The sequence below is a fragment of the Lutzomyia longipalpis genome, chromosome 3, assembly GCF_024334085.1.
Source record: "Lutzomyia longipalpis isolate SR_M1_2022 chromosome 3, ASM2433408v1".
Lineage (NCBI taxonomy): Eukaryota > Metazoa > Arthropoda > Insecta > Diptera > Psychodidae > Lutzomyia > Lutzomyia longipalpis.
In genome coordinates this window covers 4921226-4938093 of record NC_074709.1, presented here as the reverse complement: position 1 = coordinate 4938093, position 16868 = coordinate 4921226, and the positions used below count along the sequence as shown (strand labels likewise).

At 40.5% G+C, this 16868-nt stretch overlaps 4 protein-coding genes across 4 annotated transcripts in view; 1 reads left to right on the top strand and 3 right to left on the bottom strand.

Annotated features, from left to right (window-relative positions):
* The window catches only part of LOC129791558 (trifunctional purine biosynthetic protein adenosine-3), a 1078967-nt gene that overhangs the window by 814485 nt on the left and 247614 nt on the right, over window positions 1–16868 (bottom strand). The window lies entirely within an intron of this gene.
* Window positions 1–16868, bottom strand: part of LOC129791559 (potassium/sodium hyperpolarization-activated cyclic nucleotide-gated channel 3) — a 1048222-nt gene that overhangs the window by 924844 nt on the left and 106510 nt on the right. The window lies entirely within an intron of this gene.
* On the bottom strand, window positions 155–16768 carry LOC129791589 (sensory neuron membrane protein 2). The gene is made up of 9 exons (XM_055829815.1): window positions 16356–16768; window positions 15704–15864; window positions 14459–14606; window positions 13765–14022; window positions 13443–13672; window positions 13080–13279; window positions 683–798; window positions 481–606; window positions 155–416 (listed from the first exon to the last, which is right to left on the bottom strand). Exons 1-9 carry the CDS (start codon window positions 16473–16475, stop codon window positions 216–218), a joined length of 1560 nt encoding a protein of 519 aa, XP_055685790.1. The 5' UTR covers window positions 16476–16768; the 3' UTR covers window positions 155–215.
* On the top strand, window positions 10020–12938 carry LOC129791575 (uncharacterized). Its single transcript, XM_055829796.1, has one exon. It carries the CDS (start codon window positions 10153–10155, stop codon window positions 12421–12423), a length of 2271 nt encoding a protein of 756 aa, XP_055685771.1. The 5' UTR covers window positions 10020–10152; the 3' UTR covers window positions 12424–12938.

The window sequence follows — 16868 nt, the reverse complement described above, 5'->3', positions numbered from 1 at the left end:
GAAAAGGTGTTTGAACGTGGAGATAAATCGCATATAGAGAGTGTGGCTGAGATAAATGCGAGCGTGGAAAAGTTTTGCCTGAATTCCCCCACATCAATAAAAGCTCCCGCATGTACGCATAACTTGCCTAGCTTTTGGAGCACCACCAAAGCTCCATAGTGGAAAAATAAGAATTTATTTGTTTTTAGCATAAAACCTACACCGTTATATATTTTTCACTTTGTCGTGGCAGTAATGTCGCCCACTTGGCTACGTTGTCGACGTTTCACGAGCACCACAAGCAACCACGTGAGCATGGCCACAAAGAGTGCCAATCCCACGGCAAAGAGAGTCCAATGGACAGCATCCAAGATCACGAGAACATTCACAAGGGATGTCTTGATGAAGTCAACAAGTTCCTCATTGAGAGCAATGCCCTGCAAAAATACATTTATTTTTTTTAGAAACTTCTCTTCGGAATAGATCTGCAAATATATTTACTTCTTCGATCCACACGATGGGCACGATGGATTGTCCCAAGTTCTGGGTGATTGTAATTTCCGGGACAGGACGGAGGAATTGATTAAACTGCACACGACTAGCAGCTTGCAGTGGGGTTCCCGTATTCTAAGCACACATCATTAATCAGAATATTAGGATTCTTGCAGAGAGAGAAAAAAATTAAAGAGAAAAGCAAACTTACCGGCTCTACAATTACAACAATATCATGCTTAGCTGGATCCGGCGACAACCCGTGGACAAATGTGCGATAGTGATCAGCTCCGAGGAGATGTGGCTTGGACAGTATCAGAGGGCCTCCTGGGGATTTGAAGAAAAAAAAAAGAATAAGGAAATTAGAACTATTAAAGAACTATAAAAATCATAAGAAATTCATCAAAATTTAATTGAAAATAATATGTTGATTGTGAGAAGAAAATGAGAGCCTTGCTGAGAGAGCTCTGGAGCTTCCTGGTTTTGAATCAACAAGATAATTTATTTATATATCCAAAAGTCGCTTATTAGAATAAAGCAGAATTGTTGGGTTCTTTTCTGCAGTGTCATGGTAAATATTTCTATTTTAATCTACAAATTAATTCATTAGGGAGACAGCTAAAATTTGATCTTAAAACTTTACTGAAAAATAAGCAAAGAATGTTTAAAATAAAATTATTTGTTGACAGATAAGAATTTTCAAAAATAAAAATATCAGAGAGATCAGTTGAGAAAACTCTAAAATAGTTGGCTCTAAACTGCAAAAGCCACGCTCGATGCTTCAAAGAAGACAATGATCGATTAAAAAAAAATTCTAAAATTAATCTAAACTTATTTTTCATCTTTAAATAACTTTAAAAAGTCGATCAAAAGTTTGTTATTTTTTAAAAATTAAAAGTATATATTTAAAAAAAGAAACATTTGAATTCCATTTACTGTTTCGTTTTATTATTTATTTTTTATTCAACATTGATCGCGACGATCGTTAATCTTTTTAATGCGATCGTTAAGCATAGAGACATCCATTTTATGGATTGTTTTTTCATTATGAACCTCCCCGAAAAAGTTGCTTCCAAAACACCAAGAGATCCAAAAGATCCATTTTAATGGACTGAAGATCACGGCGCACGGCATGAAAATTAGCATTCGATCTTTTCGAAGAGACAAAAATTGCTGCGGATCGATTGAGTGCTATCGATCAAATTAATTTCTTTTTGCCGAAAAGGGTTAATTATTTGCATATTTTTCCTGCTGTGTGCTATCACTTCCCATTAAGATCTTCCACGCAAAATTCCACGCCAAGTGATCTTCTTGACTCATTCAACTTGTCTTGTCTGCTTTGTGAGGAAGTTGTGTGAGAAGATGTATTGGATTCTTTTTCCTAAATGTATGCGATGATGTTCTTTATTGTTAAACAAAAAATAGCTACAAAAAATCTGCGTTTGAAATTTGCTAAAGCTGCCCAATCTTTGCATTTTACTGCCGCAAAATATAAATCTATCGCGCCGGGGAGATATCTCGTTTGCCTTCATGAGACTTCTACTACTGCGGCACAGGTGAAAAGATGTGTCGCTTTTATGTGAGCAAGAAGAAAACAAAAACCACACGCAAAATGCTTTTTTCTTCTTCTCAAAATGAGGAAGATCCCCCCAGCACGTTCACACAAATGAGGCGCACGCGACAAGAAGCTTTTGGTCGAGTGATTGATAAAGCACATCAAAAGTGAATTTCGTGACACACTGATGATTTTTTTTTATCTTTTGGACTCACGATCGATTGGATATGCGAATGATGATGATGAGTAATAAAAATCATGAAATTATTGCTGCAGTATAAAACATAAATAAACGCGCGAAGCTCGTTGCGTGCCAAGTGACCTAAGAAGAGTCTCTGGTTGAGCTTAGAACTGCGATGAGATACACAAAAAACTGGTTTCACCTGTCCCCACAGGTGATTTATGCGGCGGATTGTGCGAGTCTGCTTGTAACCAAGGTGCGATACCTCAAAATTTTCCCTTCAACTCTTTTATTGGGAGGATTTATGCGGAAATAGGTAATACCGGAAGCTTCTACATTGAGTCAAAGCTTTTAAGAAGATGCAAAAGCTTGCAGAAAGGATCAAAAAGGAAAGATCTTTGGGGGAATATTCTAAAGTCTGATAAGAAGGAATTTAAGGGGGTCATCAGAGATATTTTTAAAACAAAAAATAAGATGAATGATTCAGATTTTTTTTTCTTGGAAATGAATAATATATTTTAATTTTATTATTTCCCAAAAATTAAGAATTAGATGCTGATTTTAGGAATTCACGAAAATTCTTAAAACAGATCTTGGAAAAACCGCTAAATGTTTCCTAAAAAACTAAACAATTGTTGAATTCTTTAATCGTATTGGTAGAGCCTACCTTATGTTGCTTGTTCTTGTTGAAGCCCTCTTCCGTCACAATACACTACACTCGCGAGATGGGCGCCCAATCTATTTTTTTATGTCCTTTACGAATTCTTTCACAGAACTTTTTTCACAGTAATTTTTGTTCTTCTTTTTTCATTTCACACACTCACTTAGATCATTTTTAAATTTTCACAAATTTCACTTCCATACTCCCCGGGCTGATCTTCTTGATGATCTGAACAATAACACGTCCTCTGAATAGGACTAATAAACATGGAACTTGGAACGTAGCAAATTAAAGATTGATCGGCAACTTAGCGATCTTCTCCACAGATCTCGTGTATTCCCCACGAGTGGTTCTAATAGTAGCAACTCTCACCAAATTATCACTGCCTGGGTGAACTGCTACAATACGGCCTAGTGGCCAACGTTGAGATGGGAATCGTTCATCATGAAAGATAACGACATCTCCTATATTCAAATTGTCTCCGAGCTTCAACCATTTATTTCTCTTCGTGAGAAGTCGGAGATATTCGGTCTTCCATCTCTTTGCGAAATTTTGCATCATTTGTTGACATAATTGCCATCTAGACAATCGATTTGTAGGGAGATGTTCCAGTGATGGATCCGGAAGTGCATTCAATGGTTTATGAGCAATGAAGTGTCCAGGTGTAAGCTGAATGTCGTCAACGGGTGAAATTGGTTGTTCAGTCAATGGGCGACTATTAAGGACTGCCTCCACCTGATTAATCACTGTAAGCCATTCCTCATAGCTTAAAGGTTCATCCTTAATTACTCGTTTCAGGTGGTATTTTACGGATTTTATATTTGCTTCATAAATTCCGCCATGGTGTGGAGATGCTGCTGGTTGGAAATGCCATTTTATGCCGTCGCCGGAAGTGGCATCAACAATTTCACGTTGTCCTTGTTCTTGGAACAAAAGTCTCCTCAACTCCCTTTCAGCGCCAATGAAATTCTTCCCATTATCAGAATAAACTTCAGCTGGAGATGATCTTCGACTTGTGAAACGGCGAAAGGCGGCTATGAAAGCTTCAGTAGAAAGACTCGTCACCAATTCCAAATGAATTGCCTTGACTGCGAGGCAAACAAAAATGCAAATCCAAACTGGTCGAGTGGCTGCTCCTCGTATAGTCATTCTCATTTTAAATGGTCCAATAAAATCGATACCTACATGTTTGAATAGGTCATTCGGACTCTCGAGATTAACCCTTGACTCTGGCAATTGTGCCATTTGCTGATGAAGGAAACGAGGCTCACGTCGAAAACAACAAACACAGCTTCGAGTGATTTTACGAGCGATGGACCGTCCACTAATAGCCCAATATCTTTGATGAATTGTGCTGAGAAGTAATTGAGGTCCAGCATGGAGGTTGCGAAGGTGTTCATGACGAAATATTAACTCAGAAAGATGTCCTTTCGGTAGAAGAATCGGGTGTTTGGCATCATACGGAATTGCTGCACGTTCAATACGACCACCAAATCTTATCACTCCTTTGGGATCGATGTAAGGATTGAATTGAGCAATCGATTTCCATTTCTTGCTGGTTAGGATTTGACCAGAATTTATTGCTTCGAATACATCAGGATATTTCTCTGATTGCTCTTGACGCAACAGACAATTGAGGGCTTCATCGAGTTCTTCGGGTGACAGTGGACCGAGAGAACGATCTTCAGGGTTGGAACGTAGATTTTTCTTGAATCTCAAACAATAGGCAGTAACGCGTAGTAGCCGCATGTACTTGGAATGTGCAGTCACAAATTGAGAGAATCCATTGCTGTTCTCTTCATTTGTTAGATTGATGGCAGCTTCCTCATTCGTGAGAGAATGCTTGGTAAAAGGAGGTGGCCATGATGAAGAATCTTGACTGAGCCATGTCGGTCCATTCCACCATAGCTGGGAATCAGCAAGTTGCTTTGGCGTTGCTCCACGGGAAATTATATCAGCGGGATTTTCTGCTGATGGAACATGTCTCCATTTCTTCACATCAGAAATGTTTTGAATGTCGCGTACACGATTGGAGACAAAGATCTTCCAATCCTTTGGTGGAGAATTAATCCAATGTAGGACAATCTCTGAATCAGTCCAATAATAGCAGTCGGAAATGCCGGACTCTTTGCTAACTTTTGCCATGAGTTTAGCACAAAGTGCAGCACCACAGAGTTCGCTCCGGGGAATGGTAATGGGATCAATTGGATTGACTCGTGATTTTGAAGTCATTAGTTTGGAGGTAATTTCATTTGTCTCTGTGTTGATACTGACCAAGTAAATTGCAGCACCGTGTGCAAGTTTACTACTGTCGCAGAATCCATGCAGTTGTTGAATTTTGGGTGCTTCCATTGGAGAAATCCAACGAGGTACAGAAATTGATTCCACATCCTTCAGGCGGCTCTTGAATGTCTGCCATTTCTCAAGCAAATCCATTGGTAGTTCCTCTTCCCAATCCAATTTTCGACGGGTAACTTCCTGCATGAGAATCTTAGCATCAGTAATTACTGGTCCAATTAAACCGAGAGGATCGAAGAGTTTTGCTACGTCAGAGACGAGGGTTTTCTTAGTCACGGGTCCATCTGACATTTTAGGAGCTGCAAAATTGAAGACATCATTTTTGGGATTCCATGTAATTCCCAAGGCCTTGACATTTCCTGAGATTTCCTTCATGCAGTCCTGGCGATCTTCTGGTGGGATGTTGATCAGTAAATCGGGATTATTGGATGTCCACTTGCTCAAATGGAATCCAGCGGATGCAAATAGTTCAAGGAGCTGCTTCTGCGTTTCTAGAGCTTCTTGGAGAGAATCAGCGGTTATTAGTCCATCATCAACATAGAAATGTTCTCTGATGGCTCTCGCAGCAAGTGGAAATTCCTTCTCATATGTATCAGCCAATTGTTTGAGTGCTCGGGTGGCATGATGAGCTGATGATGCAACTCCAAAACAAACAGATGTGATTCTGAATTCTTGAATTGGGTCTTGTGGACTGGCACGGAAAATAATGCGTTGGTAATCGGCATCAGGTAAGTAGAGTTTCAGTTGTAGATACATTTTTGAGATGTCTGTAGTCATGGTGTACTGTTTGAGGCGGAATCGTATTAGAATGGAGTACAAATCAGATTGGACTGCAGCACCGATAAGAAGAGCATCATTTAGACTAGCACCACTTGATGACTTAGCACCAGCATTAAAGACGACTCGGGCTTTGGACAATGGTGCACCTTTCTTGTACACAATGTGGTGTGGTAGGTAGAAACATGGTCGCTTCATAAGTTCTCCTGGAGGAACGGGTTCCATCCAATTGTTGGCTAGATAATTCTTCATGGTCTCATTGTAGATATCTCTGAGGATGGGATGTTGTGCTAAGCGTTTTTCAGTACGAAGCCACTGACTTATAGCTTGGGATCGGGATTCTCCTAGGGGAGGAGAATCTTTTCGGAAAGGGAGATGCACGACGAATCGACCTTCAGGATTTCGTGTGTGAGTTTCGACAAACCATTTCTCTGCCTCTTCATGTTCCTTTGAAATGGGTTTATCTGCAGGAACTTCTTCCATTTCAAAGAAAGCGCGAAGAGTTGAATCAAGCTCTTCAATAGTTACAACATTCAGATTGACCTTGTCGTCATCATTAGAGTTTCCATCATTTTGGCTGATTTCATGTTCTCCAACGATCACATAACCGAATGTGGTGTTCTTCAGGATTGGCATCTTGGGTCCCAATGATACTTGATTATCTAGGACAATTCTCCAGTACCTATCACCACCGATGAGAAGATCTACCGGTCGAGGTACGTGGTAATCAGGATCTGCCAGCACTATGTCTGGCGGAATATTGAAGTCTGCTGGGTTGACCTTCCAGTTTGGCATATTTCCATTGATCGATGGCATCACCAAGCAGTCGAGATTGATGTAATCTTCTGCATGACGTGGGAAAATGGTAGCATTCACGAGATGTTTTGCGCCACAGAGCCTATTGGCGACTCCAGACACGGTTATGCTCACCGATTTCTTTGGAATGCGAAGTTTATCACACAGATTCTGAGTGATGATGCTCCGTTGCGCACCGCTATCAAGAAGAGCTCTGCAGAGATGAACATTTCGATCTTTGTCCAGAATTCTAACAACAACAGTGCCAAGGAACACTTGAGTTTTGTGGGAAACATTGGCAGTATTCACATTGGTTGTAATACTGGCGGTTGGTACATTTTCCTTACCAACATTGGATTTTTGGACTGTATTTTCTGGGGCTGATTCTTTGGATGATTTTGGATCATCCTTTGGGACGGATGGAGCTGTGGAATTCGCGAAAGCATCATGGAGGAGTATGTTATGTTTCCCATCACATTTCTTGCATTTCCTGAACGCGCAGGTGTTGGTCATGTGGGTATCGGTAAGACATTGGCGACACAACTTCATTGTGCGAATGTATTGCAATCGATCATTTGGGGATTTCGCAGTGAAAGCGCTGCAGCGGAAAATTGGATGATTCTCTCCTGGGCACAGAGAGCAACCATTGACAATTGTGTTGTTCACAATATTCGTGGTATTTTTCTTTGACCATGGAGTGGTCTTGGCTTTCGAGGTTTCCGATTTAATATTGTTGACCACCGAATCTAAGGCAGGAGACTTCTCGAGAACTTCACTTCGCTTATCCAGAAATTTATAGAAATCATTCCAGGAGGGAATGCCTTCAGGGGAGTCCTTATTCCATTGGGATTGGGATTCGGCATCGAGTTTATCGTAGATAAGACTGATAATCCAGAGATCACGTTCAGTGACCTTTAGGGAATCTAAGGCCTGAAGAATTTCGTGGCATTGAGCAGTAAGCTCTCGAACATTGTCTTTATTGGCGGTTTGGATTTTTGGGAGGGAAATTAGTCGACGGACATAATCCATAGCAATATTTGCGGGACGCTCGAAACGTTCAGTGAGCATTTGCCAGGCGATGGGATAATTTTCGGCAGTGGTTGCAAGATGCTTCACCAGTGAAGATGCTTGTCCTTTCACTGATGATTTCAGGTATTGGATTTTCACGGCATCGGGGAGATTTGAATTTTCATGTACAGTGGAAACAAAAATGTCTCGGAATCCCATCCACTCGGAATATTTGCCACTGAACTCTGGAAGGGTAATTTGGGGCAGTTTCACATGATTCTTGGGGTGCTGGGCAGATTGGGAATGGTGACGAGTCTTTCTACTGAAGCTTTCATAGCCGCCTTTCGCCGTTTCACAAGTCGAAGATCATCTCCAGCTGAAGTTTATTCTGATAATGGGAAGAATTTCATTGGCGCTGAAAGGGAGTTGAGGAGACTTTTGTTCCAAGAACAAGGACAACGTGAAATTGTTGATGCCACTTCCGGCGACGGCATAAAATGGCATTTCCAACCAGCAGCATCTCCACACCATTGGTTGTAATACTGGCGGTTGGTACATTTTCCTTACCAACATTGGATTTTTGGACTGTATTTTCTGGGGCTGATTCTTTGGATGATTTTGGATCATCCTTTGGGACGGATGGAGCTGTGGAATTCGCGAAAGCATCATGGAGGAGTATGTTATGTTTCCCATCACATTTCTTGCATTTCCTGAACGCGCAGGTGTTGGTCATGTGGGTATCGGTAAGACATTGGCGACACAACTTCATTGTGCGAATGTATTGCAATCGATCATTTGGGGATTTCGCAGTGAAAGCGCTGCAGCGGAAAATTGGATGATTCTCTCCTGGGCACAGAGAGCAACCATTGACAATTGTGTTGTTCACAATATTCGTGGTATTTTTCTTTGACCATGGAGTGGTCTTGGCTTTCGAGGTTTCCGATTTAATATTGTTGACCACCGAATCTAAGGCAGGAGACTTCTCGAGAACTTCACTTCGCTTATCCAGAAATTTATAGAAATCATTCCAGGAGGGAATGGTTTACGGACATAATTTCAATCGCGTGAGTAAGCCTGGCCATGATGTCGTTATTGGCACGATGCTCATCATTAAAGGTCTTCATCTCAGCGCGCTTCATCATACCGATATCTTCCGCGGTTTCAAATGCTGCCAAGAATTCTATTTCAGCTTGGGAATCATTTTCAATCTCTTCTGGGGTTCTCTGGGCTTCATTCAATTTATCACGGGCATCACAAAACCTCTCTTGCATCAATGAGAGCCTATCTAATTTGCCCTGGATTGTGGCAGCATTTGTGGAGCATTGCAGATCTTCTTGGCTGAGTGATTGGAAGAAGTCGCGAATATTTTTGGTGGATGCGGTGGCGTCGCCAATAGTGGCGCGGAGGCCGGGGGCACCTCTCTTAGGTGGCATTGTGAGGAGGGAATTTTCAAGATGGAATCCATAGGTCGCTGGTTCGACTCCGGCTCGAAGGACCAAAATGGTAGAGCCTACCTTATGTTGCTTGTTCTTGTTGAAGCCCTCTTCCGTCACAATACACTACACTCGCGAGATGGGCGCCCAATCTATTTTTTTATGTCCTTTACGAATTCTTTCACAGAACTTTTTTCACAGTAATTTTTGTTCTTCTTTTTTCATTTCACACACTCACTTAGATCATTTTTAAATTTTCACAAATTTCACTTCCACGTATTTTTTTTAAAAAATTTTTTATGTATTTAGGTTGGATGTATCCAATGCTGTATTCTTACTCTCACTAGACTGCTGTTCCGATTGTAAGAGCATTTTAATTTAAAAGAATAATAAATTAAGCACTTCTTTTACAAAAAATTGTGAAGCATAAAATTGAAGAAAGAATCTCAGCTAAAAGGAATTTATTCATTTTGGGGTTCACGAAGGAATAAATATTTAATTAAACAATAAATAATTTAAATTCAATTAAAAAAAAATCCTATCTCATGCTTCAGCTAATCCCTTGCACAAGAACCAAAACAAAGAGCTATGTACAGCAATCCCTTAGCCACAACACCTTGTTTTTTGCAGCATCAACTTTAGCTGAAGAAGTGGCGTTTTTGAGCAATATCGGCTAGACAGGTGGATTTTAATTTTGTGTACATATTTCCAATCTCACGGCGGAGTGGGAGAAAAGATCAATATAAGCACAAACGAGTGATGTCGTTGATTCGGCCAGGAGAACATCCACCACACACCGCTGCTGCTTGAAATCTCTTATAAAAGTGAATCTCCCTCACGCGGCAGCTCACAGTTGCTTTGTGTGTCTCACTGGGCAGCATCACATGTGCGGTGGATAGCTCTGAAAATTCTCGATAACAGTGCTCTTCTTTGGCGGGAAGCAAGTGCCATTTGCACAAGAGACACAGTGATCATGAACAGGGTTGCCCATGTGATTGCTGCTGCATTTCTCATCCTGAGCAGTGGGGAGTGTCGTGTATACGATCGATGTGAATTGGCGCTGGAACTAAAGTATCGCCATGAAATTGTGAGTGAGGCGGAAGTGGCCACCTGGGTGTGCATTGCCCAGCATCAGTCTGCCTTTGATACGGCTGCTGTGGGTCGACAGGCCGATGGGAGAGGCTATCACGGATTGTTGCAGATTAGTGATGAATTTTGGTGCTCAGTGGCGGGGCAGGGAAAAGCGTGTGCCATGTCGTGCTCAAGGCTCACAGATGACGACATCACAGATGATCTCCATTGCTCCAGGATAATCCATGAGGAGCACCAGCGCATCTCCGGGGATGGCTTCAATGCGTGGACAGTGTACAGAGATCACTGCAATGGTGGTAGGGCACTACCCTACATTCATGGATGCTTTGATAATTACATCAGCCGGGAAGATGTGCCCGTGAGGAATCCCATTAGACCTGTTTATACGCCTAGCTCGTCGTTTAGAACTAAATTCAGGACGCACCTGGAGAAGGCACGTGCAAAGATCTACGATCGATGTGAATTGGCACAAGAACTCGTCTATAAGCATCACGTTCCCATTGAGGAGGTTGCCACATGGGTGTGCATTGCTAAGCATGAATCCAACTTCAATACATCCGCCGTTGGGCATTTAAATGCCGACGGAAGTGGTGATCATGGACTGTTTCAGATCAGTGATATTTACTGGTGTTCCCCACCTGGGAAGGGATGGGTTTGCGGGCTGTCGTGTGCTCAGCTTGAGGATGACGACATAAGTGATGATGTGAAGTGCATGAGGAAGATTTATGCTGAACACCAGAGACTCTCTGGAGATGGATTCAATGCGTGGGCTGTGTACAATCCACACTGTCGTGGGAGAGCTGAAAAATACATCGATGGATGCTTCACGGAAGATGATCAGGATAATGCTATTCAGCCCATTCCGGGAATAGTAGCTCCTATACATCCACCCTCGTTTACTCTACCCACACCGAGGAAGCAGGGGAAGATCTACAGTCGCTGTGAATTGGCCCATGAACTGCTGCATGTTCATCTCCTGCCCCGACATGAGATTCCCACGTGGGTTTGCATTGCTGAGCATGAATCGAGCTTAAATACAGCCGCTGTGGGACGTCTCAATGCAGATGGGAGTGCCGATCATGGACTCTTCCAAATAAGTGATCTCTACTGGTGTTCACCCCCTGGGAATGGTCTTGGATGTGGCATTAGTTGTGATCTCCTCGAAGATGATGACATTGCTGATGATGTTGAGTGCATACGAAGAATCCACAAGGAGCATACACGAATTTCCGGGAATGGTTTTACAGCCTGGACGGTTTACAATAGGAATTGTTTGGGGAATGTCGATCACTACGTACAAGGATGCTTCTCGGAGGAAATCCCCACAACCACTGAAAGCTCAACAACAACCACGAAAAGGCCAACAACTACAGAAAAATCAACAACAACCACGGAAAGACCAACAACGGCTAAAGTATTTTCATTCAGCTTCGGTGAGCGAATTCCCTCCACAGAGGCACCAAGAAGAGAGATAATTTCCACAACAACTCCTTCGAGGATCTTCACATTCAAATACCCAAGTAGATTTCCCTTTACAACTGATGCCACCCCTAGTAGTCCAACTACAACACAGAGAACCTTCACGTACAGATTTGGAACAAAGGTTCCTCCAACTACAACAAAAATTCCCAGATACAGCCTTGAAACAACCACAACATCCAGACTTTTTACATACGGAGCTACGACGGAAGCACCTGCCGAACGAAAGGATATCACAACGAAGAAGAAACCATTTAATATTTTTGATTTCTACCTGAACTACTTTAAAGCTAGGACAACGAAAGCACCTTTCTTCAAGACAACTACAGTGGAAGCCCGAACGGAGGCTGCAACAGAAGTCAGGACAGAACCAACAGTAAGGGTAGAAGCTGCAGCAGCACATACAGATGCAGCAGCTTTCCTTCCACCAAGCACAACACGACGACCTAGTGTCTTCGATATCTACTTTAGGCGTACCACAACGACAACCCCGAAGGTTTTTGCACCCAAAAGCACAACATACTTTGCCAATTCACTGCCAACGGTGAAGCCCTTTGATTTGGACTACATCAAAGGACTCACAACGCCTAAAAATATAATCTCACGTGCTGCCCCCGTTGCACCACAAAGCGTCCATTTTGACACTCTCTTCGACACTTTCTTCCACGGATAGGCGCGCACGAACAAACAAATAGCGTAGCGTAGCATGTAGCATAAAAAGACTTCCGGACGCGTGGTGGGTCTTAAAAAAAAAACGAGAGGCGTGACGTCACCGCGACTATTCATAGTTAATTAGTTAACAAGACAAGCAACTAAACAATCGCGCAACGACACTTGTTGAATTGATGGTACGATGTAAACACGATGTGTGTGCTTCGCTTTTTTTTGTGCACACAATCACCTCTAAATGGGCAATTTATCAAAATCCCAAGTGGATTGACCCTTGGGGATTTATTGGGATTTTTTTCCCTCATCTTTGTATGTTCAGAGACCAATTTGCGCGGTAGCTTCAAACTTGCCGGTGTTTTATCTTGCACATTGCTTTTGTGTTCTCTCTCCATATTCTTGAGACGTGATTAAGTGGACAGAGAGGAGACTAATTTATGAGAGCTGTGCGGTGCTTTTGGGGGGATTTTTTTTTAAATTTGTAAAGTTTAATATGTAAGACATTGTATAAGAAAATAAAAGACTTTGAGAAATGCCATTTGAAGAAATTTTTCTTGTTAAAGACACATAAGGGGATGCATGAGAGTTTCTCTTTTTGCTGAGAGCTTTTAAGTTAAAAGCTCTGATATGTAGGTAAGTGAAAAAAATTATAAGGCAGCTCACCTTGACAAGGACTCAAATCCACAGCTCCGGGATACATGCATCCGTTCTCCTGAACAATTCCTCCGGGGATTTGATTGATGCAGAAGCAGCTATTATTGTACTCTGGCCCAATTTCCGCAATAAATGACGGCGATGCAACATACTTAAATCCAGGAATCCCTTCATATTCCGCCTCACCATCGTACTCCAGTCGAACAGTTCTTTAAATCCAATGAGAAACAAGATGAATAGAAGCGGAAATTCCAGACAGAGCGTCTTTGAACTTTTGCGCACAAAAGGTGCGAAGGTATTATCTAAAAGCTATTTGTCTACGACAAACACACGACGGTGGTGATTAATTGATGATGCGAAAATAAAACTTACTGGCAAATGTCGGTGTTGAAAATGAAAGCGGTCTCTCCGGCCTCCTGAAGTGGTCTAAAAGCTGATCCATCGCTCCCACGGATCATATTGCACACAGATGTGGTGTTGTCCTCATTATTTGGCCACACATCCAAGGAAATTTGATTTTCCCACGTAATTATCTGTTGCACATCTCGTGGCTCCTCGAGGCCCGTGTGGACACGGAAGACTCCATTATTTGTCATATTTTTCTGCAAATTCAAAAAGTTTCTTTTATTGCTAAAAAAAATCCTCGATTATCTTTAATAAATCCATTGAAAGGAATATCCAGGAATTTACTCACATGACGGAACATTGCAAAGGATAATGAGCCATCGGGGAGTTCTATCATTGCATCCGGCATTTGTTCCTTGACAATACTACACACAAGATCAGCCACTCCATGACGTCCGGGCCAGCAGAATTCAATCCCTTCAAAGAGGAATCTTCTCGGTGTTGTCCGCATAATTATCGAAGCATCATCCCCAAAAATATACGGTAGGACTTGATTGACAGGCCCAAGCATGGCAGTCATGGTGGACTCAACTTCCATGAGGATTGACTAAAAGAAAATCCCAAAAAATAATTCACACAAAGATAATTAAAAGAAAACTTCCTCTCGTAATTATTTCAAGGCCCTATTTGCATGCATTTTAAATAGGTGCACAGAAATTAACTTTTTTTTGTTTATTCATACGGCATTCCGTGCATAACGCCTTAGAACTCTCGGCATGGGAATTCTCTGTATTATCCGCTGTAGTTGCCGCTTTAGCATCTTCGAGGTGCTCCTAAGACGCTTCAGAGCCATTTGAAAGATTGACTTGATTTTTTGGTTAGCATGAATTGAGAAAAATTCATTGAAATAATAAAAATCCACCACAGATAATTCTTTTTTTTTCATTTAAATTAATAAATAGATAATTTTCTAATTGAACAGTACGCCCCATTCATAATGCAACCAAATATAGGGAGAATTGAGATTTAGCATTCATACTCACATTCATGTGTATGTTAATAACGAAAAGAGGATCATCCTGTGAAAGGGGAGCCGATAGACGGTGATCGTAGTAAAATGCAGACTCTTGCGTGTACCAAATCTCATGATTATCATTCAGGAAACCAGCTTGATCTTTCCGGCGATACTGCCTGGAAGGAAAATGTTTTCCAGGAAGAAAATAAATGAAGGTTTTCCTTGATTTTTGTTGATAAGTTTTTCTTTGATTTTTAAGAGAGCTTTTTGGGAGCTTTGAATGTAATTAATTAAAGTTCTAATTTAAAAGAATCTACATAATGAGATTCTAGGAAGCTCAGAATAAATTTAATTAATTTACCAGAATAATTATTTAGGAAGCTTCATATAATATCAAAAGAGAAATATTTCTAAATAGAATAAATCATTTAATTAATGTTATGCTCTGTTAAATTATTTTAATCAGAAGAAAGAATTTATCTTTTATTCTTATAATCTTGAAACATTAACGTAATTTTATTGAATAATTTAATCAATTTAAAATGTATTAAAAGAATAAAATAATAAAGGGTAAGAGGCTGTTAAGAGCCCAGCGGAGACGCCTGGTAGTTAATTTTCCCTTGCAAATGGAGGCATTAGGACGTTTGTTTTTATTTATTAAAATCAATTTTATTTTGTCACGAAAACAACATGAATTGCCTGAAATCATTCAAAATTAATCAAAATTGAGCTTAGAATTATATTCCCAACATGAATCTAATCCTAAATTTTATTTTGTTATACCCTTAATAAATAAAAAAGCTTCGTAGAAAGCTTAAATACTAATTTTCATTCAAGAGAAAGAGAGCAAAAGGTATAAGAGAAAATGTCTTTCAGAATTATCAGTGACTTCAAAAGCTTTATTAAATCTTTTTTGATCTCTCCGTGAGTTCATGAGAGACACCATGATGTTTTCCTTCATTATTTTCCATGCAAAATGTTCAGCATTAAGCGCTTGGAGCTTTCGTGTGATAAGACTGTTTGAATTCAAAATTTCCGCCTTAAAATGATCTTTTTATAAAATCTTCAAAATGATTCTAAAGCCCATGTCTCCTCTAAAATTCCATAATTAATTCCAATTCAGAGAAAAGTCTTATCAGAACGTAAAATTTTGTAAAAAAAAGTTCTGTCTTGGAAAATGCAAAGATAAAATCTTGATATTTTTTTCCTTCACTATCTGGACTTTATCTGTTAATTACATATGGATGAGAAATCTCTTGGAATTTGAACTTACCGATAAATGTAGGGCCCGACTTCTTCTACAATTGGTAAAGCTTGATTGTTGATAACCTCATTGGGATTTGTAATGTTGAAGAGGTGAACTTTGAAGAGGAGCGGCTGTGGCAATTCCATGAATCTATCAAATTGTTCTGTTCCATTCTTCAGGATAACATTCTGTGTGTGTGAAAGTCGAATTAATATTTTGTAAATTTCGCTTAAAGCTCAGGGAGAAAAAAAAACAACAACATGCTGATAATTTTTACAAATCACAGCATTGTCTTATCAATTAAATAATAAAAGATTTTTTCGCGTAATCAATACCCCCTCGCCCAAGTATTATCGATTGATCGCCGGAGGGGCAAAAAAAAAGGAAAATGATGTTGTATGTGGGCAAGATAAGATTATTGCGTGAAGATACAGTGCTATAGAAATTAGTGATCCACTTGAAGCATGTCAAGTTTAGTCGGTTGGACTCTGCAATTTGTGCTGTAAAGTACATTTTTGCAGCGCTAAGTGCGCGCTCGGGATAAGATAAGATGGGTTATTCAATTGAGGAGACTACTGGATAATGAACTCGCTTAATATGGATTGGATATAATTCTCAAGGAAATTCCAAAGAGCTCTCAAGAGGGAAGTGAGCTGTATGTGTGTGTGGTGAGACTTACATCGATAATTTGCTGACGAACAAGTGGCGGAAAGACGGCCCATCCAAGGATCACACCGAGCAGGAAGAGCACGAAACCAATCACCGTAAAAACAATCAAACAGCATAGTGATCTATCCATGTTGAATTATATTTATGCACAAACCCACCCACACTCTTGTCACGCACTAAAGCACAAATTGGTTGGAAAATTAACTCCACAGAAAATATATTATATGTATGTATATTTTAGAATGTTCACAGAGGTGGGTTAAATTGACCACCACACCTTGTCCAGAGCACTCGAATCTTCACACTGGCCACTGAAATTCTCTGTCCGTAACACAATCTCCCCGCATTCATGCCAATAATAATCTCCTATCACCTTCTTTTGATTATTTATTTCACATCGATAAAAATTCGATTTTGATTCCTTTCTGCCCACCCCCGCGTGTGCCAACCACCAATTAATTCATGTCACACTGCCTTTCAGGTAATATTAAAAATATAAATCATTTTGATACCTTTTTTTTCA